General features: G+C 44.5%; 2 protein-coding genes and 1 long non-coding RNA gene across 3 annotated transcripts in view; 1 reads left to right on the forward strand and 2 right to left on the reverse strand.

The window, feature by feature from the left end:
* The window catches only part of LOC310765943 (flavin-containing monooxygenase 1-like), a 30747-nt gene extending 30409 nt beyond the window's left edge, over positions 1-338 (reverse strand). The window contains exon 1 of the mRNA XM_083621626.1: positions 177-338. The gene's annotated coding sequence lies outside the window, so the exon portion shown is untranslated. The remainder of the gene's footprint in view (positions 1-176) is intronic.
* A 3400-nt stretch (positions 339-3738) lies between these two features.
* LOC310765942 (dimethylaniline monooxygenase [N-oxide-forming] 2-like) lies at positions 3739-22640 on the reverse strand. The gene is made up of 9 exons (XM_083621623.1): positions 22369-22640; positions 16909-17045; positions 15389-15577; positions 14623-14785; positions 12816-12958; positions 11887-12086; positions 9780-10135; positions 6087-6159; positions 3739-5013 (listed from the first exon to the last, which is right to left on the reverse strand). Exons 2-9 carry the CDS (start codon positions 17038-17040, stop codon positions 4662-4664), a joined length of 1608 nt encoding a protein of 535 aa, XP_083477749.1. The 5' UTR covers positions 17041-17045; positions 22369-22640; the 3' UTR covers positions 3739-4661.
* LOC310765982 lies at positions 6166-7717 on the forward strand. Its single transcript, XR_014549898.1, has 2 exons — positions 6166-6446; positions 6484-7717. It is a non-coding gene; the product is annotated as an uncharacterized lncRNA (long non-coding RNA).
* Positions 22641-24452: the final 1812 nt, after the last annotated feature.

The raw sequence follows: 24452 nt of genomic DNA on the forward strand, positions 1-24452 counted from the left end.
ATTGTTGTGACATCTTAAAATCTAAATAACAACTTGTCTAGCTGGGAGGGGTGATCTCCAAACTAGTCCTGCAAGTTACTTGATTCCCAGGAGCTGCCAAGTTCTGTAAATGGTTTTTGTGCAGAACCTCTTGTGCAGAACCTTAATGAATAGACGTTAGAAACATTAGTACTTACCTCCACGCTGCGAAAATATTCACCCCTGACAGCCAAACGAAACCTGCGATGGAGATGGAGGTGTTGACATGTTTTCCCCACAGCTGTGGCAAGTAGCAGCTGAGGCAAAATTTTCAGTGCTGAAATGGTACAAGTTTGCTGGTCACCTCCCTCTCCCCAAGCTATAGTCCCGAACGCTTCTATTTAAAGAGGAAAAAATAATTGAAGATGATAGAGATGCATATAAGCATTTCCAGCATCATTTTGAATTTGGCCTATTACTGTTCACAGAGAAACCCAATCCATTTTTTCTCCAGTCCAGCTTGCATTTATAACCATAGGAATCCCAGCCTTCCAGAAATAAAGATCGAAGCACCATGTAACCAGCTGTGCAATCCCAATTAATTTTGGAGTTATGTTTCTCTTTCTTTCTTTTCTTTTTAAAAAAATAATATTGGTTTTTCCATGTATATATCCTCTAACAATATTTCTCTAACAGTTGTCCATATTTCCCCCACTCCTCCCCTGGACTTCCCTCATATTCCCATTTTCTTTTATTTCCATATTACTCACCCTGTGTGTAGTTTCCCAAAATTTTCCCAATACATATAATCTTACTTTTCGTTATATACAGTTGTGTTTGTTTTCTAAAGGTATGGTGTTTTCTGACTACTATTTATTAGAATCTTTGCTTTTGGAATGTTACAAATGAGAAAAATTCATTGAATCAATTTAGTCCCAACATCATATGTTTGAATACATCCAGCAGAAAAGACCATCTAGCCCTGTCAAATGCCTTTTGGGCATTTAAAAACACACAGTCGCTCTCTTTGTGTCATTGTACTTAGTCTTAGTAATCCAAATGTCACACTTTCTAACATTGTTATAGCGTTTCCTGTTGTTAACAGAGCTAATCTGATCCACCAGGAAATAATTTAATACCATCTGATTTAGTTGGGTTGTACATATGTGTGTATTCTAAAATTAAGCATATGTCCTCCCCCAGTACCTTCTGGTCTATGCAATTTAATTCAAAGGAAAAGCTGCAGTTTTCATGCTGGAGATGGACGTGAGTGTACATTGATCTTCTTGGTGCTCCCCATGCATGTAGTATCATTTCCCTGAGTTAATCTTCATGGGGACATTCAGACTTGCTCCCCTGCTTCACATCACAAGTGCCTGCTGTGAAGCAGGCATAGTCTATGTCACATTTCATGATATGTCACTGTTGGTGTTCCTCATGCGTTGTTTTTAAAATACTGCAATTGGACAGAAGCCCTGCACTTACAGTGGTACCTCAGGTTAAGTACTTAATTCGTTCCGGAGGTCCGTACTTGACCTGAAACTGTTCTTAACCTGAAGCACCACTTTAGCTAATGGGGCCTCCTGCTGCTGTCGCGCCGTCAGAGCCCGATTTCTGTTCTCATCCTGAAGCAAAGTTCTTAACCTGAAGCACTATTTCTGGGTTAGCAGAGTCTGTAACCTGAAGCGTATGTAACCTGAAGCGTATGTACCCTGAGGTACCACTGTATTTTTTTTCATTACTGTCTGTTCTGTTAAAGGTGATTTACTAATCTGTTTTAGCACAAGACAAACAGGCCAATGCACACCGTCATCTTGAAGTCCTCTGCTGTCCCCAGTCACCCTCTCCAGGTGGGTGCAATTGAGCATACCCATACTAAGACAAATAAACCAGACCAGAACTCGCAATTCTGAGAGAATAAAACACATTGGGATGGAAGATGCACAAAAGTGTGTGACAATTTGTTGTTGACAAAGGACAGCTGGACATATAAAGGGCCCCGTTACCTTCAGTAGCTTAGGGCCTCATCAAACCTAAATCCGGCCAATTCATACCAATTACTTTCTACCTTTAAAGATGGAGTTGGTTATGTGTGAGAGGAGGCAGATGATGTAAATATAGGGAAAAGGAGATGGTGAAACATGGAGATACGGTTATGGCACTTCTGGTTCTAGGTGATTTGTCCTGAGTACCTGTTTCGCCTCACTGATATGTTTCTTTTTCACTTCATTGGGTAGATATTGTTGCTTTAAAAATGCCTGATGAGATATTTTCAGATGTTTGTCTTTAAGGTGCCAGCGGTACCTTTTGTTAGTTTTGCTTCAACACTTTTAACACAGCAACATCTCTGGAATGTGAATGTTTAGTTCCTCAGGTGCAAAACTAAGAATTGGCTGCCGGTCCCCTCATTCTTTTATTCACAAGTGCCCCAAACTAGGCTCCTTTAGCTGCCAAGAATTTGTTTCCCGGCTGGGTGGGGAGGAGAATATCAGGTTTTAGCTTTGAAAGGTGGTGTTTGGCAATGTTACAGATGGGCAAAAATGGAGAATTCTAAGTGGAAGAAAACCCACACACTTTGACCTTTGTACTAAGCCCTTTGTAATATAGTACCTCAGTATGTACAAAAACTGGACTAACTACACTGTTCTGTCCCACCCCCACCCCACCCCCGAAAGTGATTCTAAAGTTACTTATCAGTCACTGATGGAAGTATTTACTTTTGCATTATTCTAGTAAGCTAAGGAAGTCAAAAGTATATCAATCTAAGGGTGTGAACTCAGCTTTACATTGACAGCAGAGGATTCCCAACAACCCATGTCCAACCTGTAATGCTAATGTCAGTGTACTGATGGGAGTTTACTTCTATCCGAGAATGGCAATTGTCCTCTAGAAACTTCTACCCAGACCTGCATTTGAATGCATGAAATGAAATTTGATCCCCACATCTCTTTTCAGAGGATGGCTGAAGGGAAAATGGAGGGGGGGGAGTTGAAGAGAGGGAACAGGCTGTTTAAGCCCCCCTTTTTTTCTTCCTCCCTCACATACCTATTATAAAAGGATAAAGAAACATGGATAATTCATTCTGGTCTTGTCCTTGAAGACTGGGATATCAGATCAATTATACCGTTTGCTACCTTGATTTGCAGCAACATAAAGTGTGATGCAACACATCAAATAAATAAAACCCATCTATCAAGCCCTATAATAATATAATAATAATAATTTATTACTTATACCCTGCCCATCTAGCTGGGTTTCCCCAGCCACTCTGGACGACTTCCAACAGGAGATTAAAAATACATTAAAACATCAGACTTTTTTTTTAACTTCCCTAAACAGGGCTGCCTTCAGATGTCTTCTAAAACTCTGGTAGTTGTTTATTTCTTTGACATCTGATGGGAGGATGTTCCACAGGGCGGGAGCCACTACTGAGAAGGCCCTCTGCCTGGTTCTCCATAACTTTGCTTCTCGCAGTGAGGGAACCACCAGAAGGCTCTCGGAGCTGGACCTCAGTGTCTGGGCTGAACAATGGAGGGTGGAGACACTCCTTCAGGTATACTGGGCCGAGGCTGTTTAGGGCTTTAAAGGTCAGCACCAACACTTTGAATTGTGCTCGGAAACGTACTGGGAGCCCTGTCTTCATAGCAAGAGTAACAAAGCATAGCCCTTGATGCTCAGCATGAAATAAACTTGAAGGAACCAGGGGCTCAGCTCCTATAGAACAGAATGATGCACTGGTCTGAATTGCAGTGTTAAATGAGTGATTAAAAACACATACAGTTTTTTTTTTGCGCACGATTTATTTGTAAACTCTTGCATTTTAGGCATTTGTCGGGCATGCAGAGGGTTTTGGTGGCACAGGTGCAATGGGTAACTGGAGCTTGGGGCAGGGGGTTCATGAGAAAGGGGGAAGCAGCACAAAAGAGATTCACCCTCGCTGACTCTCTCAAGCCTTACATAGACCACACAGTTCAAATGTCCCTTCAAAGGACCAGAAACATACTTTTCTAAAAAATAAAAGCTACAATTCTAAGTTGCACCCAAAAGGCACAAGACCTTGCCGGCCTTGCCAATTGGTTTACCAGCCCATTTTCCCTGGTGTGTGTGTGTGTGTTTTCCTGACTTCACATTAGAAATGGGAGGGAAGCCCATTCAATTCACATTTTCAGGCAAACCTACCTAATTTGTGGGTCCTGAAACAGCTATCCTTCAAAATTCACACTTCTCCTAATATACGTCTCTTTGTTCACTTTGTTGTTGTTGTTGGAAAACATCATTGGGAGAAGGTGCACATTCAAATGCACATATTTGTGAAAATAGCATATCAAAATGAACTGTATTAGGGAAAATTCCTAGCAAAAATGTATTAGGAGGAATGCGCACAAAAACATTGATGAATTTTCATGAGACACTTTTTCTTTTTAAGCAAATTGATTGGGAAACGTGCACAGTAAACTTGATAGGAAAGCACGAGAAATCAAGAGAAACCGAAACTGACAGATTTGCCCTTCCATACTTTGCCTGTATGTTCCTATTTCATTGTTTCCCAGACGTTTGCTAAGTTTGTAGGAAACAAGAGACCCTAAGAGGGACACAAGTTTGAGCGTGGAAAGTTGGCCCCGTGTGACCCCTATACATGCGTTGAAGAGCAAGCAGGCATCAGTAAAGCAGCAGTTTGCCATTGCTGCCTCATTGGGTAGAGTTCAGCGCTGACCAATGGATAGGAAAACTGCAACCAAGAGAGCAAGGAAGCCAAGGATTTTAAGCAGGGAGAGCAGAGAGTTACTCGAAGAATTGCCCACTGTTCGAGTTTTTGTGGGCTTGATGATCCGCTGTGTCTGGGTCAGGATGGCGTTCCTGGCTCCAGCCCACTTCCCTGGTCCCATCAGGCGGAACTGGAATGGGCTGCAGGGTCCAAAGAAGATGGTCAAGGCCAGCTTGGGATCTCTCAGCAGGAGCGTCAACAGGTTTGGCTTTGCTCCTGTGAGAGCAGCAAGCTCGTCCAGATACTCAATGAAATCCGTTTGGATTGACTGGCTGCGGCTGGTGCCAAACCTTTGAAGGTGAAGAAAGACATCACTCACACCAATATCTAAGGTGGAGAAGGCATAACATGATTTTATCCTGAGCACATAACTTAGGCAAGAACAAGTCTAGTAGCAGAAAAGCGGAGGTGGGGGCACTCATCTTGAATCTGGTGGGTGGAAGCTATCCATATTTGTTCCCCAAGCCCTCGTAGCCTATCCTTCTTAACTACTTCGTTCAAATGCTGATATTGTATCCATGTTGTTAATTTCACTGATAATTCCTTAAATTCTTTCAATTGATACGCTCCTCCCTCCTGTTTTAATAAATTTCTATAAGTCATCCGGGACGCGGGTGGTGCTGTGGGTTAAACCACAGAGCCTAGGACTTGCCGATCAGAAGGTCGATGGTTCGAATCCCTGCAACAGGGTGAGCTCCCGTTGCTCGGTCCCTGCTCCTGCCAACCTAGCAGTTCGAAAGCTTGCCAGTGCAAGTAGATAAATAGGTACCGCTCCGGCGGGAAGGTAAATGGCATTTCCATGTACTGCTCTGGTTCACCAGAAGCAGCTTAGTCATGCTGGACACATGACGTGGAAGCTGTATGCCGGCTCCCTCGGCCAATAAAGTGAGATGAGCGCCGCAACCCCAGAGTCAGCCACGACTGGACCTAATGGTCAGGGGTCCCTTTACCTTTTTATAAGTCATCCACCCTTCTATTATATTCTTTTTCCACCCCCATCGTTCAGCCCAGTCACTGAGGTCCACTTCCGAGGGCCTTCTGGCAGTTCCCTCCCTGAGAGAAGTGAGGTTACAGGGAACCAGGCAGAGGGCCTTCTTGGTAGTGGCACCCGCCCTGTGGAATGCCCTCCCATCACATGTCAAGGAAATAAACAACTATCTGACTCTTAGAAGACATTTGAAGGCAGCCCTGTTTAGGGAAGTTTTTCGTGTTGGATGTTTTATCATGTTTTTAATATTCTGTTGGGAGCCACTCAGAGTGGCTGGGGAAACCCAGCCAGATGGGCGGGGTATAAATAAATAATCATCATCGTTATCTGATCTGGAGCTGATATTAACCATAAAGCATTGGATGTTTCTCTTACCATTTGATCCTCTTCTCATTCCTCTTGGTGGTGTCAGCCACCATAGTGATCTCTGAAGGCAGCAAACTTAGCCCTAAAAAGATTAAGAGTTGGGGCTGAGGTCATGTCTACAATATATATTCTTGGGGGGAAGACAGAGGAGATCAGCTCTTTTGCCCCACTTCTTTTCATAGCTTCTCATCCCATCACCCTCCACCCCAATCTATTGTTTATGAGTTTGTGGGTGCCAGACCTTTCTAACGCCTGGACCCAACAAGTCTTGAAATATAAGCCAGGCTAACTTTCTGATGAGGTCATTGCCTGGGGTGATGAGCCATTAAGAAAGCAAGGAGAGGGGGCTGTGTGCCGGAAAGCAAATGGGTGGCAACCCTCCTTCAACTCTTACGATAGTGAGAAGGGCAAAAGCCAGAGTTTAGGGTTGAAAGAGTTGGGTTTTGTGAGCTAGAAGCTGGATAGGAAAGCGGAAGGCTGAAAAGCCAGAGAGGCTGAAGTCTGCTGCGGCTATGGGAAAAGAAAGACCCTTTAGGGGTGTCAATGCTATCAACCTCTCCATCATAGGTTAAGGTTATTTGTTTGTTTGATTGATTTCTATACCACCCTTGATTGCAAGATCTCAGGGTGCAAATGCGTATATCCTAAATAACCCATATATCCTAAAGTCACCACTGTCACCACTGTGCCTCATTCCCAGAAGGAAACACAGAGCCTAAGTTCCTAGAATCCCTGGAATCTCACACCACCCAGAGATTGGGGTAGCGTGCAACCCTATTTTGCTTTTATATATAGTGGTACCTTGGGTTAAGAACTTAATTCATTCCAGAGGTCCGTTCTTAACATGAAACTGTTCTTAAACTGAAGCACCACTTTAGCTAATGGGGCCTCCTGCTGCTGCTGTGCCGCGGGACCACGATTTCTGTTCTCATCCTGAAGCAAAGTTCTTAACCCGAGGTACTATTTCTGGGTTAGCGGAGTCTGTAACCTGAAGCGTATGTAACCCGAGGTACCACTTTACATCTTTAATAAGAATGATGTGTAGCTTTCCTCACTTTAATAACGTGGTTCTCCAGAATATTATTACTGATTTCTTTAACTCTGATAATGGAAAGTTAATATACTGCAAAGCAGTTACATTTGCAAAGAATCTTGGGAACTGGAGCTGTGTGAGGGGTGAACTATAGTTCCCACAATTCGGGGGGGGGGGCGAGCCATGTGCTTTAAAATGTATGTTGTGGTTTGACCATAGACTGGAATGCTTTTCTTAACCTGTGTAGCAAATATAATGAGTTACGCAGCACCATCAATGCATGTTGTCTTTTACAGAGTGGCAAGTCCCAATCTCAACGAGATCCCAGTCAAAATACTTATCACTGCCAGGAGGGAAAAGGAAAAAGAAGTAAGAAAACCAAGAGGCAAGCAATGCAAGGTGCACAGAGCAACACAGCCAACTGAAATCATAGTTTGACCCCTTTTTGCCATAGCCACAACATCAGGCTCATTCAAAATGCACCAGAGCGAACCAGAAGAGATCTACGGCACATAAAAGTGCTTTGGTTTTAATGTGCAACAGGTGGACCCACTGTTTTAGTGAATGGTGCCATAAGGAGCAATCTGGTTAAAAGAACAGCCAACCCCCCCCCAAAAAAACCTTCATAAAATCATAGTGGGGAGAGGCGTCCCCAAGAGACTAAGCCATCAGAGCCGACTTTCCAACTGTTGCAGGAGGTCTGCAAGAGGTCTGCAACTTGGCCGCAGAGCTGTCTTTCCCATTGGTCTTAGTGGTTCATTGCGCCCGGGTGCCACCCTCTCAGGGGCACCCTAGCGGGTGGGGGAGCTGCGTGGCTTTGCTGGCAGCCTCCCTTTTCCCTGCATGCCTGCTAGCTGCGACCCGCCAACTATATGGCTGGCAGGCATGCAGCTTCCTCCCCTAGCCTCCACAGGAGGAGAGCGCTCCCCGCAGAGGCCTAGAATGGAAGCGGCACGTAGCTTCCCTCCCAAACCTCTGCATCTGCTAAAGACTGTCCTGCTCCTGGTCATTGTCCTTCTCCTGCTTTCTGGTGAAAGGCGGCGTGCAGCCTTCCTGGGCTGCCTTCTCGGGTGCCCTGATGCTGGAGAGCATGTCCGCCACCACATTGTCCTCCTTGATCACCGCCACCACGCCGGGGATCGGGCCCGTGGGGGAGGCAGAGGACATTTTCTACTGCTCCCTCCCTTGTTTTGGAGTTGCCGGTGGGGCACCGGAGGGATCTTTGCACCACGGCACCAGATATGCTTAAGACAGCCCTGCTTGGCCGTGACCCCTTGAACAGGTCAAGAAGTAAACGAGTTCCATTCCTTCCCCAGCAAGTGCCATTGGCCAAGTGCCTCTACTTTTCCCACCAGCCAATTCTTGCTTCACAGCCTTGGAGTCTATCTACCCCATGATACTGAAAGTCAGAAAGACCACATATTGTCCCACCCAATTTTCTTCTCCCTTCCCTTAGTGCCCACGTAGGCATCCCAAGGCTGGGAGAAGATGGCTGTGCTTGAGGGAGTTCCCAGTTCAAATCTCACGTAAGCAAGCCACTCATCTCTCATCTTCAGCTGCCCGATTGGTAGCGGTGCAGTGACAACATTGGCCCATTTCAGAAAGCTGTAGGTGCAATTGCCAAGATAATCTATGTGCAGTTCTTGGGCAGCTTTATATAAATGCTGATTGTCATAACCATTATTATTACAAATCCGTGATCAAGCTGCCCAGATTTTGGATATTGGATTTTTAAGGTTTTGATTAGGATTTATGGTGTCTTTGGCTCTCTATTTTGATGGGACACTGTGTATGCCTACAACTCGTGTTTCAACCGCAAAACTGGATTTTATAATCAAAGAACTATCAAAATATCCAAATTTTAAATTTGGGGACACGTCAAATGTGTAATTACAGTGGTACCTCGGGTTACAGACGCTTCGGGTTACACGTTTTCAGGTTATGGATGCGCCGAAACCCGGAAGTACCAGAACGGCTTACTTCCGGGTTTTGGTGCTCGCGCATGTGCAGAAACACTAAATTGTGCTTTGCGCATGCGCAGAACCGCCGAATTGCATCACACATGTGCACAGACGTGGCGCTGCCGGTTGCGAATGCTTCGGGTTGCGAACATGCCTCCCGCACGGATCACGTACGCAACCCAAAATTCCACTGTAATCTGATATCCTAACTTTGAAAATTGCCAAACTACATGAGTAGCAAGGCAACAATGCTTCACTAATGGCATAATGAAAACAAGCATGTCACCCTGGGCTTGTTATTTCCCATTTACCTGGTATATTATTTCCCGTTTACCTCCGCATTCACCCCCTTCTGCTTCTTATTTTGTTTACTGTAAAATGTTAGATTGCAACCTCCTCAAGGCAAAGAAGAAGAAGAAGAAGAGTTTGGATTTGCTATCCCACTTTATCACTACCCGAAGAGTCTCAAAGCTGCTAACATTCTCCTTTCCCTTCCTCCCCCACAACAAACACTCTGTGAGGTGAGTGAGGCTGAGAGACTTCAGAGAAGTGTGACTAGGCCAAGGTCACCCAGCAGCTGCATGTGGAGGAGCGGGGAAGCGAACCCGGTTCACCAGATTACGAGTCCACTGCTCTTAACCACTACACCACACTGGCTCTCGTACTATGCACCCTGACTGAGCTGTATAATCAGAACCAGAATCTTACCCTTAAAGACTCTGGTTGCCCAGCGAGCTTGCAGCTCTGCAGTGGGCATGATAGGCCCAAGGGGCTGGATGAGGCCAATAACAGCCAGCGTTGGCTTCTCCAGATGAAGAGGAAAGACGTGTTTATACAACGGGACCCGATTGTCTTCCACCTTGATCACTGACTTGTCCAGAAAAGGAAACGCAACCGTGTAGCCTGTTGCAAAGATGGCAATATCCACATTCTCCTCTACAGTTCCATCTTCAAAAATGACGGAGCTCTCGGTGAACTCCTTGACGAGTGGTTTCACCATCACCGCACCACAGAGGATACGGCTAGGCAAGTCGTCATTGAACACTGGCTCTTTCATCAGGGATCTGGAAGGCAAAATGAGAGTGGAGAAACATGCCCAGAAACTGGAAGGGATGACACTGTTCTTATTCTCCACCAATAATACAGTGAGCCAGCAACCTATGTGCAATTGACTTGAGTGCATTCAGCTTCTCGTGGGGAAAAAAGATAATAAAAATGAATAGGAAAGGGGTGGGAAAAGGGCAGGCGTCCGTAAAACATCATGAAAAGGGGCAGGGGTGGAATGGGACTGAACGGGCTTATATGCGCTCCACCGAAGGGTGAAGTGGGGGGTGACTGGAATGGAGGTAAATGTACCCCTGACCATTAGGTCCAGTTGTGACCGACTCTGGGGTTGCAGCGCTTATCTCGCTTTACTTGCCGAGGGAGCCGGCGTTTGTCTGCAGACAGCTTCCGGGTCATGTGGCCAGCATGACTAAGCAGCTTCTGGTGAACCAGAGCAGTGCACAGAAACCTTTTACCTTCCCGCCGGAGCGGTACCTATTGATCTACTTGCACTTTGACGTGCTTTCGAACTGCTAGGTTGGCAGGAGCTGGGACTGAGCAACGGGAGCTCACCCCGTCGCGGGAATTCGAACCGCCGACCTTCTGATCGGCAAGTCCTAGGCTCTGTGTTTTAGACCACAGCGCCACCCGCATCCCTACGTCTGGAATGGAACCCACATGTAAAACAAGGATTGCTTGTATAGGCAATTTTGGCTTTAGGTGCAATCCCTGGAACATAACTCCTCTACAGTGCTTCATAGGGTTCAAAGTGCTTCACATACCGTACTTTTCTGTGTATTCGATGAGGTTTTTCTCTTCAAAAAAGAGAAAGTTGATTGGCGGGACAGTTGATTAGTTGCTGCGCCTATCCGGAGACTGTCAAGGTGATTGGGTGTGTGAGTGGTGGCTGTGGCAATGGCTGCTTTCGATTGGCTGCCGCTGCTGCTATTAGGCAGGCGATTGGAGGCTGTTGGTGGCGAATGGGCAATGTGTGTGGTCATGCGGATGAGCAATCTTTGTCAGTCCCCCCCCCCCCAAAAAAAAGCTCAACAACTCTGGGCAATCCTCCCCCCATTTTCTTAATTTGGAGTCCCCAAAAATAGGGGATGTCTTATACACGGGGGGGGGGTGTGTGTTATACATGGAAAAATACGGTACTTACATTTCCCAAAGTTTTGGTCAAGTTGCACACTTTTTCCTTGACTTGAAGTCAGGCTGGACCTGTTACACTTACACCCCCTGTCCTCAAAGGAGACCAGTTTCTGTATTTCTGTTTGTGAATCTATTTTAGGTTTACTCTGCTGGCTGGACGGTGGAAAGCCCAGATCAGCGATCCATGCAGAGACTGAATGAATTATGAATGAATGAATCCATCAGCGATCCATGCAGAGGCACAACAGGCAACAGCATCCTCAGATGGTGCGAAATTCTTCTCACAGATTTCCTGGTCTAAACACAGGGACCACATGCCTTTTCAAAAAGGAGATGGATGGAAGCATAGGACTGACAGAATTTGTGTCTAACTGCCACAAGCTGCTTTTTGTCTCTTGTTGTGTCTTGCAATAACCATGGCAACAAACCCAGGTCACAACAACCCCCTTTTGAAGCAAAATGACCAACTATATCAGGCCTAGGCAAACTCGGCCTTCCAGATGTTTTGAGACTACAATTCCCATCACCCCTGACCACTGTTCCTGTTAGCTAGGGATGATGGGAGTTGTAGTCCCAAAACATCTGGAGGGCCGAGTTTGCCTAGGCCTGAACTATATACCTGTTTCGAGGCACCAAGCCATAGTTCTCGTGGCTAAACCACTGGTTCATTTTCCGTTCCGTCATCCATTGCAAAAGGAACCAAGGGGCAGAATTTCGGATCAAGTCGTTGAAGCGCGTGTGAAAGATGGTGTCCCAAGGATAGCCATTGTCATACACCCGGCTCATCACCCAGGTGCCTCCCCTTGTGCTGAGGAAAACCTGTGGGGCAGCAAGAGAAGCCGATGAGCCCCCAAAACTCTCTCAAAGCTTCCTCTCTCCTTCACAAATCCAGTGGCGTAGCGTGGGTTGCAAGGGTCCTGGGCCACACAGAGGGGGAGGGGGAGAGAGGGAAACGGACTTAGTATGCATGCAAATTCAACTGCTTAACAGCGTCTGCATCACCCAGGAGATTGCAGCCGCAGAGATAAGACAAGAAGAGTTGTTTCGTTGTCTGGAGAGGTCACTTCCTGGTTCACAGGAAGAAGCCGTGTTCAACAGAGCCCTGTGATGGAAGGGCACAGCTGTATTGAAGTAGCACGGGGTGTTGAAATCTTGTGCCCCTAACAATTTTGCGCCCGGGACATATTTATATATGTTTTTGTATATGTATGTTCAGTTGCTTTTTAATGTTTTCCGCTGCTGATCTCTTAGCTGTTCTTACTTTATCAGCAAGCGGACTTGAGTTCCTGACAGGCAGGGTATATATAAAATAACATTTACTGTTACAATATCTGTTTACATCTATCCTCCTCTTTCTTACCGTAAACCTTCTTCCCGTTCTTCCTCCTCTATCTCTGCTCCTTCCTTCAGTCAGTGGGTCCTGCTGCCAGCCATCGCGTGGGTAAGTCCACCTTAGGTTGGGTTCCATCTATTTTGTTTTGTAATCCATGCCTATCAAGAAGATATCCAATTCTTCACATCACCCCTCTCCCCAAACAGCCTCTTTACCTTCTTCGCCTTCCTGCAGATCTCCACAGCGATGTCAGCAGCTGAATTCCCCATCCCAATGATCACAACAGTCTTTCCATTGAACCCATCAGGGTTTTTGTAATTTCGGCTGTGGAAATAGTTTCCCTGGAACTTTTCAAAACCTGCCATGAAGCAAAGAGTTGCTACAGCACTCGCAGAATAACTTAATAGTTGCAAAAAGTTGTTTTTGGATAGATTCTAGATCAGGATATCACAGCATTCAGGTACAAGACAAACTTTGCTTGGCTCATCTGTAGTGGAAGAATGCTATTCCCTCAAATATATCTTCTCACGAGAGGAAAAAACTGGTAAAAACAATATAGCTTTAGCCAAGTGACTAACCCGTTTTGTGATCAAACATTGGTGCAGTATGCAGTACAAGAAAGTAGCCTTTTAGAATGTGAAAGTCAATGACTTTAAATCAGTATATATTTGTAGAGTCAGTGATCTAGTGGAGCTATGGTTGTTGTTTTTTAATTCCTATTTTTATTTTACATCCAAAGAGCATGCTAAGGACAAAAACATGTTAACTATGGCCTCTTCTAAGCAAAGCAGTAGAGGGTTTGTTTGTTTTATGGCATCAGAAGGGTGAGCCATCATTTTCTGCCAAATCTTCTATCCGATGTATCTCCCCCTTCCCCTAGGAATTCCAAGTGTGAGTTGGCTAAGATAAATACATTTGGAACTCTGATATGGGTGGGGGGAAATCCAGAATTTGGGAAAAAATATGCAAAAGTTGAACAAATTAGGCAACAATGCTTGATTTGTTTTCACCACATAGCACAACTGGGGATGAAGAGACATGTCAAAATCATATATTTGAGGGAATGAGATAGGAAAGGATTTCTCATGTGGAATTGTGGGGGATGTAAGGGCAAGGGACGCAGGTGGTGCTGTGGTCTAAACCACTGAGCTTAGGGCTTGCCAATCAGAAGGTTGGCAGTTCGAATCCCTGCAACGGGGGGAGCTCCCGTTGCTCGGTCCCTGCTCCTGCCAACCTAGCAGTTCGAAAGCACGTCAAAGTGCAAGTAGATAAATAGATACCACTCCAGCAGGAAGGTAAACAGTGTTTCTGTGCGCTGCTCTGGTTTCGCCAGAAGTGGCTTAGTCATGCTAGCCACATGACCCAGAAAAGCTGTCTGCGGACAAACGTCGGCTTCCCTCGGCCAGTAAAGCGAGATGAGCGCTGCAACCCCAGAGTTGTCCACAACTGGACCTAATGGTCAGGGGTCCCTTTACTTTTAAGGGCAAGGGAATGAGGATATTTATCTGCACAGGCATATGAAGGACCTTAATCCCTACCCAGGGCTGACCTAAAATTTTCTTTTGCTCATTCCCAGCCCTTCCGCCTGCAGAGAATAACTATAGCACATTCAATAAGAGTTGGCTGCGAAACCATTTTCTTGTTTACGTTTGCCATTTTTGTCCCTTCATTTCTCCCCCTCCTTCAACTTACAGCTGTCTGTGGCTGAGGCAAATTGTGGAGATCAGAACACTCTTGATCTTATCATCCCCCTGAAATGGTGTTGATCTGCTAAGCTGCCTCTGTTAAGCTGCCCCTCCTCCAAAAGTTCAAGCAGCAGCTCTCTCCTTGAAAGCTCATAACTAAGGTGAGAAGACTCTCTTGAATTCTGGCACCCTGGATGCTTGCCTTACTTGCCTCTTCTAGTTGGTCCAGCATGACCTCATGCCTGGTCACTGAACCTCACAAACCCAACCAGACACTGTGTTGTCAACTGAAATAAGTTCAGGGTTTCAACTCTCTGTTAGGCTGAAGAAACCTTACCAGGAAAAGACTCCACTGGGGTGTATGCTTCTATCTGGTGGCCAGTGCAGATCATGACAGCATCGAAGATGAATGACTCCTGCTTTCCATCTGCCTCTGTGACCATGGTCCATTGGCCAGTGGTAGCGTAATCTTGGCTTTTTTCTAAACTGATGACGGTGGTCTACCATGAAGCCAGAAAAAACGACACTATTACTTTGCAACCAGTTTTCTCTGACACCACGTTCCTCACTCCCCACTTCATTGAACAGCAGGAAGTTCTGAAGGGGAAATTTTTGAAGGGCTTTTGGAAGGATATTGAGAAGCTAGAAGAGGACGGCTAAGATGATCGAAGGTCTGGAAACCAAGGAACTACTTATGAAGAACAGTTGAGGGAATTGAGTATGTTTAGCCTGGATAAGAGGAGGTGGAGAGGAGATATGATAGCCATCTTCAAATGAAGGTGGTGGGCTCTCCTTCCTTGGAGGTTTTTAAGCAGAGGTTGGGTGTCCATCTGTCATGGGTGCTTTAGTTAAGATTACTACATTGCAGGGGTTTGGACTACGTGGTTGTAACTGCTAGTAAGTGTTGGTACTGTATGAAAAAAAGCGGACTCGTTCCATGTGTGGTGGACGTTCTACAGACATCAAAAATTTTGAAAAAGAATTGTCCAAGCATCATCACTCTTTACCAGAGCTAATGGATTCTCTTGTCTTCTTAACATTATACCAAATTTAGCTCTCAGAAAGAAACAGGAGATAGTATTGAGTGAATTAAATCAACATACCTTGAACCTGATATACTTGAGCAGACCAAAGTGCTTTGCATACAGTCGCAAATATTCCAGGAACTTGGAGTTGTGCAGGAAGTTTGGAAAGTGGTCAGGCATTGGAAAGTCACTGAAGCAGGACATCTCTTTGGAGGAATTGGTGACGACAGAGTTGTAGATGCTAGCCCTGTTTTCTTCCACCTTTTCCTAGGGAGCAATAAGAAGATCCCTGCTTGATCACACCCTAGTTCCATTTTGTCCACTGTCCTGATTCCAGTGAAGGTGAGGCAGATGCCTCCAGGAATCCCACACACATAGCATGAAGGCAAAAGCTCCTCACCATTGTTTGCTTCTCAATCAACTGTTGCCAGGTGGTTCACTATCTCTGAACATGGAGGCTCCAGTAAAGTGCTATGACTAATAACCCAACTGGCCTCAAAATCTCCATAGAGATATAATGCATTCCCAGCAAGGTGTCACAACCAAAACATTCATCTCCCTGTCTATGTAATCCAGTGCACCCATGAGTCATCTGACATCCGCAACAGGATAAAAAATATTCCAAGAGAAGCCATTTTGAACAAGTTTTTTATATATGTAATGAAAAATAATAACAACAAAAATTCATCCAAAAGGGAATCCAGTTCATCCTCAGATGAAAGCTGTTTACATACTATAAAGAAATGGAATGGGGCACTCCCAGTGTTCCTAGGATGCCATTATTCCAAAAAGCACAGTAGAGGGTAAATAATCCACATGACTACAATCAATTGGTCACAGATCTTCCAGTTCTAGGAGCGAGGGTGAAACAATCCACCCAGTTATGTTCAGCAAAAGTGGAGGGCATTTATTAAACCATCAGCACATTGTTTGGTTTGTGACTGCTGAGGGACAAGCCAATTTTATTTTGGCACAATTCAGGATGAAAAGCAGCTCTGTCATAAGGCAAGATGAAGTTTCTACCTCAGGCGGCAGATTATGTGTGCCATATGGGCAGATCTGCCTGCTGCGGCATAATCCACTGCACAAAGATCTCCTCTTGCAAACATTGCTCGACAGCTTTGATTTCCTGAAAAGAAAGCTCGACAAATTTGGCTGCCCCCTCCCCTAACAAAAATCCTGGCTACACCCATGTGGAAGACACGAATGGCATGAAACTATTTACATTACTGAAAATATATTTCACACCTGGTTTGGCTCTTAGTGACTAACACTGGATGAGGATGAGTCTGGCAGTATAGTCTGCCATGCAATGTCCCAGCACCTATGCACACAATTTCAGCCACTTCCTTTCTGGAGCAATGCAATTCAGCCAGAAACTTGAGTGCTGGCGAAGGTGAGGACAACTATCAGTTGATGAAGACTTTTAGAACTAGGTGCCTTCCTACATATTAGTGGCAGCTGAGGTCGATAGGAGCTTAGCCACAGAACACAACTATCAGAATCGGGGCGTGTCCCTCTGTGGGTTGTAGTGGAAGCTTCCCAAGATACATTCATTCAGTGTTCTAACCTTTCAAGCGACAAGTCTCCTGACTTACTGTGAATCTCCATAGTCCCCCGATGTCACTGCTTTGTTCAAAGCAAGTGGGCTCAAGGCCTTCCTCCAGGCAGCCTTTGATGGATGTCAGCCCGCTCACTCCAGCACCGATAATGGCAACTTTCTTAGCCATGGTCCCCCTACGGGAAGGAAAGATCAAAGGCACAGCTTACATTTCTCCCTTGAATCAGAAGGATTCTTATTAACGCTAGGGGTGTGCTACCTTCGCTCAGAGGCTTGGACAGACACTGTGCTTCACCCCAGATCTGTGGACAGCGGTCATTTCCCGAAGCCTTAGATGTCTTTCCCATTGACTGGAATAAAGACACCAACAAAGGCATATCACTTTTCATTTGTTGGCAAATTTGGATGAAATGTGTTTGCGTTGATGCCCCTTCTGGGGAGTCTTTGCCAAGAACCACACAGTTAAGAATAGTGACATTGTGCCAATCGGGGCAGATGATTCGAGCAATGTTCACATCACGTTGCAAGCAGCATGATCCGAGAAGCGTCCACATCACATTTCAAATGACCCGAGCGGTGTTCACATGATCCTTCACACAGGCTTTCTTTGCATAACGGGAGAGGGAAGTGAGGGGCAGATGTTCCAAGCCATGTTTACATGACCCTCCCCACAGACATATGATCCAAGAATCTAAGCGTATTTCAAATGATCCAAATAGCAGCCACATCACATCTTAAACTCGCAGGACCCTGACCTGACTATATAGAAAGTACATTCACACTAGCATTTTAACGATCGCTTAATGATGTTGGAAAGTGCTCCAAGCTACTAAAATCAGAGGCGTCGCAAGGGGGGTGCGGGGGGTGCCGCCTGACCCGGGTGTCATGCCTGGGGAGTGACAAAATCCCCCTGGCGGATCAGCGTGGCGGCACTTGCACTCCCAGCAGATGGATTTTCGCGATTGGAGTGATCGTCGTCGTGAAAATCCGCCCGCTGATCGTGCAATACGCCCGACGATCAGCCTGGCAACCCCCCCCCCCAGCAGGCGGCGCTGGTATCCCCAGAGGGCGGTTTTATGCGATCGGCAGTCGGATTTTCGCGATCGGCGGGTGGCGCCGGCACCCCCTGGCAGGCAGTGCTCGCACCCCCGGCAGGCCAGCACCACCCGCCGATAGTGAAAATCCAACCGCCGATCGTGCAAACTACTGCCTTGTCTGATATACGGCAACTAAAGGAGACTGTGCAACTTGCCACAAGAAAGTTTTCACCATTAATTGTATTAATTTTATACCCACTTCTCCCATTGGTGAGAAATCTGTGGGTGGCACTACCAATTTACAGTGCAACGCTGTACATGTCTGCTCTGGGGCAAGTGTGCATGGTTATAGGCATGGCTTTTTATCAGTCGGAACTCAGTTTTGGCACCTTTCAGGTGGGCACCATGGCCATTATTTATGTGATCGTTGTTTGGATTTGCGCAATCTGCGAGCGTATCTGTTTCACAGCCAACCCTTCTTAATAAAACCTTAACAACTTTGGGTACCCTCCCTAAAAAGCTCAACAACTCTGGGCAACATTCCCAAAAATTGCAATGTGGGGTCCAACAGTAGAAGAATGGCAGATGAAAATGTTAGACTTTTTGGAGCTAGCCGACCTGACTGGAAGAATCCGTGATCAGAAAGAAGAGGAATATCAAGAAGATTGGAAGAAATTCAAAGACTATTTAGCCAAACGTAAGATAAGTAGAAGTCACTTGAAAGTATCAAACAGGCCTAGGATTAGAGTAAGAATGAAGTGCAAAATACTATGGATTTAGATAATTATGAAAAGAGAAGAAGATAGTAAATCAAAGGAGTTAATTTGATTAGAAAGAAGATATTGGAGAGCTGTTAGAAGGTGATTCAATGAAACTCAGTAAGGGGGTATTTGTGGAAGTCAGTTAACAATGAAAATTAAATTAGGTCTTAGAAGTAATATGTGTCTATATGTTTGTTTTTTCTCTTCTTTTTTCTCTTCTTTTTAGGATTGTAATGACCGCTCCCCGCATAAAACGGGGGGCAACCTTTGCGTGGACGCGCGCAGCCCCTGGATCTGGAGCGGCTCCATCAGCATAGGCTTGGCTTTGCCTTCCCCCAGGGGGGATACCTGGAGGTCTCCGCCTACCTCAGTCAGTTGTCCAATCCCACCTGGGGGAAGCGTTGCCAAGGAGACCAGGCCAGGTAGGGGAGGGATTACCTGCCCACACAATAGAGGGAGGATCTTACCTGGGAATCCTCACTTGGCTCCAGAGCTTCTCCCACCCTACCCACCCTCAGTTAATGTCTTATTTTGCAGGTTAACTTTTCTTCACAGGTTTTGCAGGTTAACTTTTCTTCACAGGTATGCGGGCGCTGCTACGTTAAGGTCGCTGTTAAAGGGCCAGAAAGGAATTTCCCTGCATTGGCAGGTTTCGCCTTTCCCGTAGCAAAACGTCACAACTTTGGCGGTATCAGGCCTTGGGCGGAATCCTTTTGTCCATCTTCCTCTTTGCAGCAGCGATACCAGGGTTCCCCGTTAAAGGGGTTTTCTGAAGGGAGGCTTTGACCGTACACCGAAAGGTCGTCATTGCTCTCCCCTGTGGCGGCAGTGTAACGGGGGCGGCTATCTCTGCTTGAACATATGTTCTCCAGAGCCGGCTCATCCCCCACACAAACACTGGATAACCCTGATGCTCCCTAGGTCCCCGGCTGGGGACTGGGGAGGGAGAACGCCCAATGCCTGAGCCAAGGTCTACCCACATTTGAAATTTAATAAAGTTGTGGCCAATTTAATCTCATAGCACATTGTCTTGGGTCGTTATTCCACATGACGGGGGGGCACTTGGGATCTGGGGACTCCGCCTGCCCACGCAATGTGTTTTTTTTCTTGGAGTGTTATATTCATTATAAATTTGGAAAATCAATAAAAAAAAATTGGGGGGGAATTGCAATGTGGGGTGGGGTGGGGGGGTGTTTGTGTGTCAAACATTTTTTTGCACTGGGTACCACCTCACCTTGCTATGCCTCTGACTAAAATGTGACATTTCATCTGCAGAAATTCAACTTCAACATGGAATGAGATGAAGAGGGAACCATCCATAAATTATGTCGCATGCCTTATTGGGGGGAGAAGATAGCAAAGGGTGGGTTTTTCCCGGGAAAAGCACCGGGACAAAACAACAACGATGCGTGGACATGAAACTTTAAAGCATGGAACTGTGCCTCAAAATGCAGCACCAAAGTTAGTCTGGATGAGGCCATAGTTGAGGAGAAGAGATATTGGTTATAATGGATTAATGTGTGCCTTGGGAATTGGGGTTTGAAAAATGGTTTTGCAACTTGCAGTCCCCTCTATTTCTTTCTTATCACAGCAAGGGATTGTGTGAGATGCGTTATCCACTGAAGCCTAGGAAAGAGGAGAAATGAGGACAAACCTCATTCCTCTGGCTTAAAAAAATGTGAGTATATTTATTGACCATAATCCAACAGAAACTTGTACACATTTAAGCCTGTTGATTTCAGTGGCATTCAGAACGCTTAATTCTATGTTGGGTTATGGCTGGTGAGTATAAAGCTGATCTCATGGTTACAGCATAATTTTCACGCATCTGAGCACCATTAAAAATGTGTTTTTATTTTTATATATCCATATTCAGTTAAAGTTGTGACAGACAATTTCATTTACATAAAGCTATTCAGGCTGCTGCTCATTATTTTAAAAATACATTGATTAACACAGTAATTAATTAAAGAAAAGTCAGCTATATTTATAAGAAAAGGCAAAAAAGGAAAAGAATATAGGACTGTACTCAATGAAATATTCAGCTAATATTTATGCAGCTTGGATATTTGAAGGAAAATGTTTTGCAGCAGTACCCAGAATTAAACTGGACTCTTAGCAACAGCTGGTATACTAATAGCCACACAATGAGAAGCAGCATTAAATATTAGTTGATAAAACCATGGGAAAATAGATATAATGACAAAGTGAACATATTTGTAACAGTAAAAAAGAGGAGGGGATAACTAGAGACCTTTTATAAAATTCATTGATCCAAATATAAACAGAGGAAATATAGAGTGAGGTTCCCTAGGTTGGGAAGGAAATGAAAGGAAAATATGGAATGATTTAATCTGTATCATGTAAATTATGTAAGTCAAATAATGTAAATTAGATATTAAGAAAGTGAATATAAAATCTGGTTAAAGGAAGAGCAGGTATGATTAAAGTATAGCTGGTTTTGGATAATTATGATGTGTTTTCTTGTTCTTTATTTGAAAAATGTTACCAATGTGATATTTTGATATTTCCTTATGGGGGGAAAAGAAAGAAAATTAATGAAATTTTGTGTAATGGATCGACTTATGTATTAGTAGATTTTGCCAAATATTGACTTCTTAAATGCAGATAAGAAATAGGAATTGGAATTATGATAGTAAATATTGGTGGCACTTTAAGAACCTATGAGGATGCAAGAGAGAGATCTCAGATTTTGAAGTGGTTTGCTGTCCAGGAAAGCTCATGACTGAGTAGTTTGAAAAGGTAAGTTGTATGACTTAAGATATATGTTTGTACTTTACATAATAGTGTATAGTAGATATATTTGTACAATACTCATATATGTCTCTTAAAATCATTCAAGTAAACTTTCTAATGTTATTTCAACTTGTCATGCAGAAATTATGATTACGGTAACTTTTGGCTGCCGGTTGCAGATGGACCTATTTACTTAGGACTTTGGGAAACTTTGACATTTGGATCGTTTTTGTATCATTTTTATCAGCTGCTTTCATGCACCGCTATGTTCTGTATTTCAGTATTGTGAAATGTTTGCAGTTCTTTGTTTAATGATTTCGATTGTGAGCTGCCCTTGTACCATATGAGATAAAACAATTACCGAAATAAAATGATGGCTATAAATCAGATTACTTCAGCACACACAAGACAGAAATTCCTTATTCTCTCTTCGGGAAACAGAAAAAGCAAAACCATTTTTAAATGCTCAAGGAGAGCAGAAAAATCCTAACTGAGCATTTAGAAAGAACGGGTCAAACCTCACAAGTTGGTGAGAGGTTTGTGACCAGATCTCCCCTTCATTAAATTTGATTGGCGCAAGGGGTTTTTAACACATTACTCTGCACCACTTTGACAAATCAAAACTGTCCCCTGGCCTGGCCAGAGATTACAGGTACAGTATTTGTATTTGGTGGAGCAAGCAGAGAGTGTGAGCATTGTAGGCGTGAGAGGTAGATCTGGAAAATAGCAGATTGGGGGAAAGAGTGAAATACTTCTGCCTCCAGCATTGCTGCTCTGAGCACAACGAGAGAGAGAGAGAGAGAGAGAGAGAGAGAGAGAGAGAGAGAGAGGAGAGAGATGGCTGATCTGGTCACAGATTTCTCAAATTTGCGGTTTGACTTGAAGAGTCAAGAGATAAAAAGGTTGAAGAACCAAAGTACCGTAGGGACTTGATACTTCTTACCTGGCTTCCTCTGTTGCCTGGATTAAGCAGATTGTCCCTTCAGTGTCTAGAGGGAAATCCACACTCCAGCTGAGCTCCAGAGACTTTTGACAAGGGGGAAGGTCATGCTCACGTGGTTCTTTATCTCTCAGGCACAGAGCACTAGGAGTTAACTTGTTGATGCAGATAGATGCCCCTTTCCCCTGGAACAGTCTTTAGGGGCACTGGGGTGTGTCTGTGTGATAAACAGAGTTGCCTTAAAATGTTCTGTGGATGTTTGTGAGCAACCTTCTTTGAAAACACAAGGAGTTTGGCAACCTTAGCCAAGGGCTAGGGTTACACAATCACATGGAATGTGGGACTGTGGATTTGGGCTTATATGTTCTCCCTTTAATGACAGCTATAGGTAGTGGAGCGGTGGAAGCTGAACTCCCTGGCTTCCCTTGAAAAGACAACAGGAGAATTGAGAAGCAGCTGCTGTGCCTTTGCTCTACCTACAGCTTGGAAGAACAGCCTGGCCAAACAAAGGATACTCAACTTAGACAAGTTCCAGCTGGTAGCAAAGTAACTGTGGTTTTAGCATAGCTGTCAACAGTCCCTTATTTGATGGGAAACTCCCTTATCCCAGCGCCGTGTCCCGCTGCTGTCTCTTATTGATGATGTCCCTTAAATTTCCCGGGTTTCATGCTCGCCCGGCTCGGGAGGGAAGCAGCGGCTCGGGGTCCTCCTCCGCGAGATTTCCCCCTCTGCATCCCTTTCATAACTCTATTTTTATAAACCATTTGTCCATCCATAGTTCAAATTTTTACTACAAGTTTTCTGTCAATTCTACTAATGTATGTAACTCTTTACAATAGCTTTTCAACTAAATTATAAACTTTCCCCCTTCTTTATTAAAGAGGTCCTCTTCCTGGTTTCTAATTCTGCCTGTAAGCTTTGCCATCTCGATGTCGTTCATCAGTTTTGTCTGCCACTGTTCTTTGGTGGGAGTTGGAGACCCTTAGGATCATCTAGTCCAACCCCCTGCAAAACACAGTCAGTCACAGCAAAAGCAGCATGGCTCCATCAGTGCTGGATTTCTGTATAAGCTAAGCCAAAATCCCTTATTTTGGCTGCTGATCCCTTATTTTCGAGGCTGCTGGTCCCTTATTTTCAAATCTGTAAGTTGACAGCTATGGGTTTTAGTCAACCAGAACCCAGCCTCTCCAAAGCTAAATAGTGATTCATTCCTAGCAAGCAAACCAGCTTCTGAATTCCCTTTGTCCCCAGGGCTCTTGGCACAACCTCAATGCACTTCTTCTTAGCTGACTCACCTTTGCAGGTAGAACCAGGAGCAAGAGGAAGCTGACGCAGCAGGGCATCTTTTCCATGCAGCTGTCTTGTTTAAGCAATATCTGCTCTTGTATCTTAGGTGCTGAGCACAGGAAGCAAGGAACAGGTAGGGATAGGCGCCAATTGCTTCTCCCTGTATCTTGCAGGGCTGGATCACCTTGGCCTCTCTCCTTTCTCCTCAGATCATGTATATTCTCCTTGATCCCACCCATTTATACTATAACAAATTGAAACAATAGTACAGCGCAATATGGTCAAACACAGGCTTTGCTAGTTGTTTTCCCCGGTCTCTTTTCCCCCTTCTTTTTCTAACTTTATTACATTTTTGAAATTTACAAAAAAAGGAAAAGAATAAATTGATCCTAAATTACATATTCTAAGATAAGAAAATAGTAATAATACAAAATACATAGTAAAGATGTATAAAGATCTAGGACAAATAGGACAACGAATAAGAAAATAATACAAAAAAAATTGGTGAAAAGAAAAGAAAGAAACAGTAAAAAAATCAACAAAAAATCAAAACAGAACTTTTTTAAGGAGTACAAACCATAACTTAAATATTCTATACACAAAATCCTAAAAGGAAATTATCTTCACACTGGTTTGAGTCCCTTATAATTTTGTTGACTTCCCTCTATCTCTTGGTGGTTTCAACTCAACTATTACATTTAAATTATCTGTATTTGTCCAGACAGGGTGAAAAAAATTCATTTTCTGTGAAATTAATCTAAACAAAGCCAAGGGTTGTTACTGGAACCATGTTTTATTA

Source organism: Podarcis filfolensis (genome assembly GCF_964270895.1).
Source record: "Podarcis filfolensis genome assembly, chromosome: 6".
Lineage (NCBI taxonomy): Eukaryota > Metazoa > Chordata > Lepidosauria > Squamata > Lacertidae > Podarcis > Podarcis filfolensis.

Bases quoted from the DNA above. Each gene is read 5' to 3' on its own strand.
- LOC310765942 (XM_083621623.1), bottom strand. From the start codon at position 17,040: ATGGCTAAGAAAGTTGCCATTATCGGTGCTGGAGTGAGCGGGCTGACA. The intron at 14,786-15,388 runs GTATGTTGATTT...GCTTCATGGTAG, and splicing joins TCAAGTATATCAGGTTCAAG to ACCACCGTCATCAGTTTAGA. The intron at 12,087-12,815 runs GTAAAGAGGCTG...GCTGCCCCACAG, and splicing joins TCTGCAGGAAGGCGAAGAAG to GTTTTCCTCAGCACAAGGGG.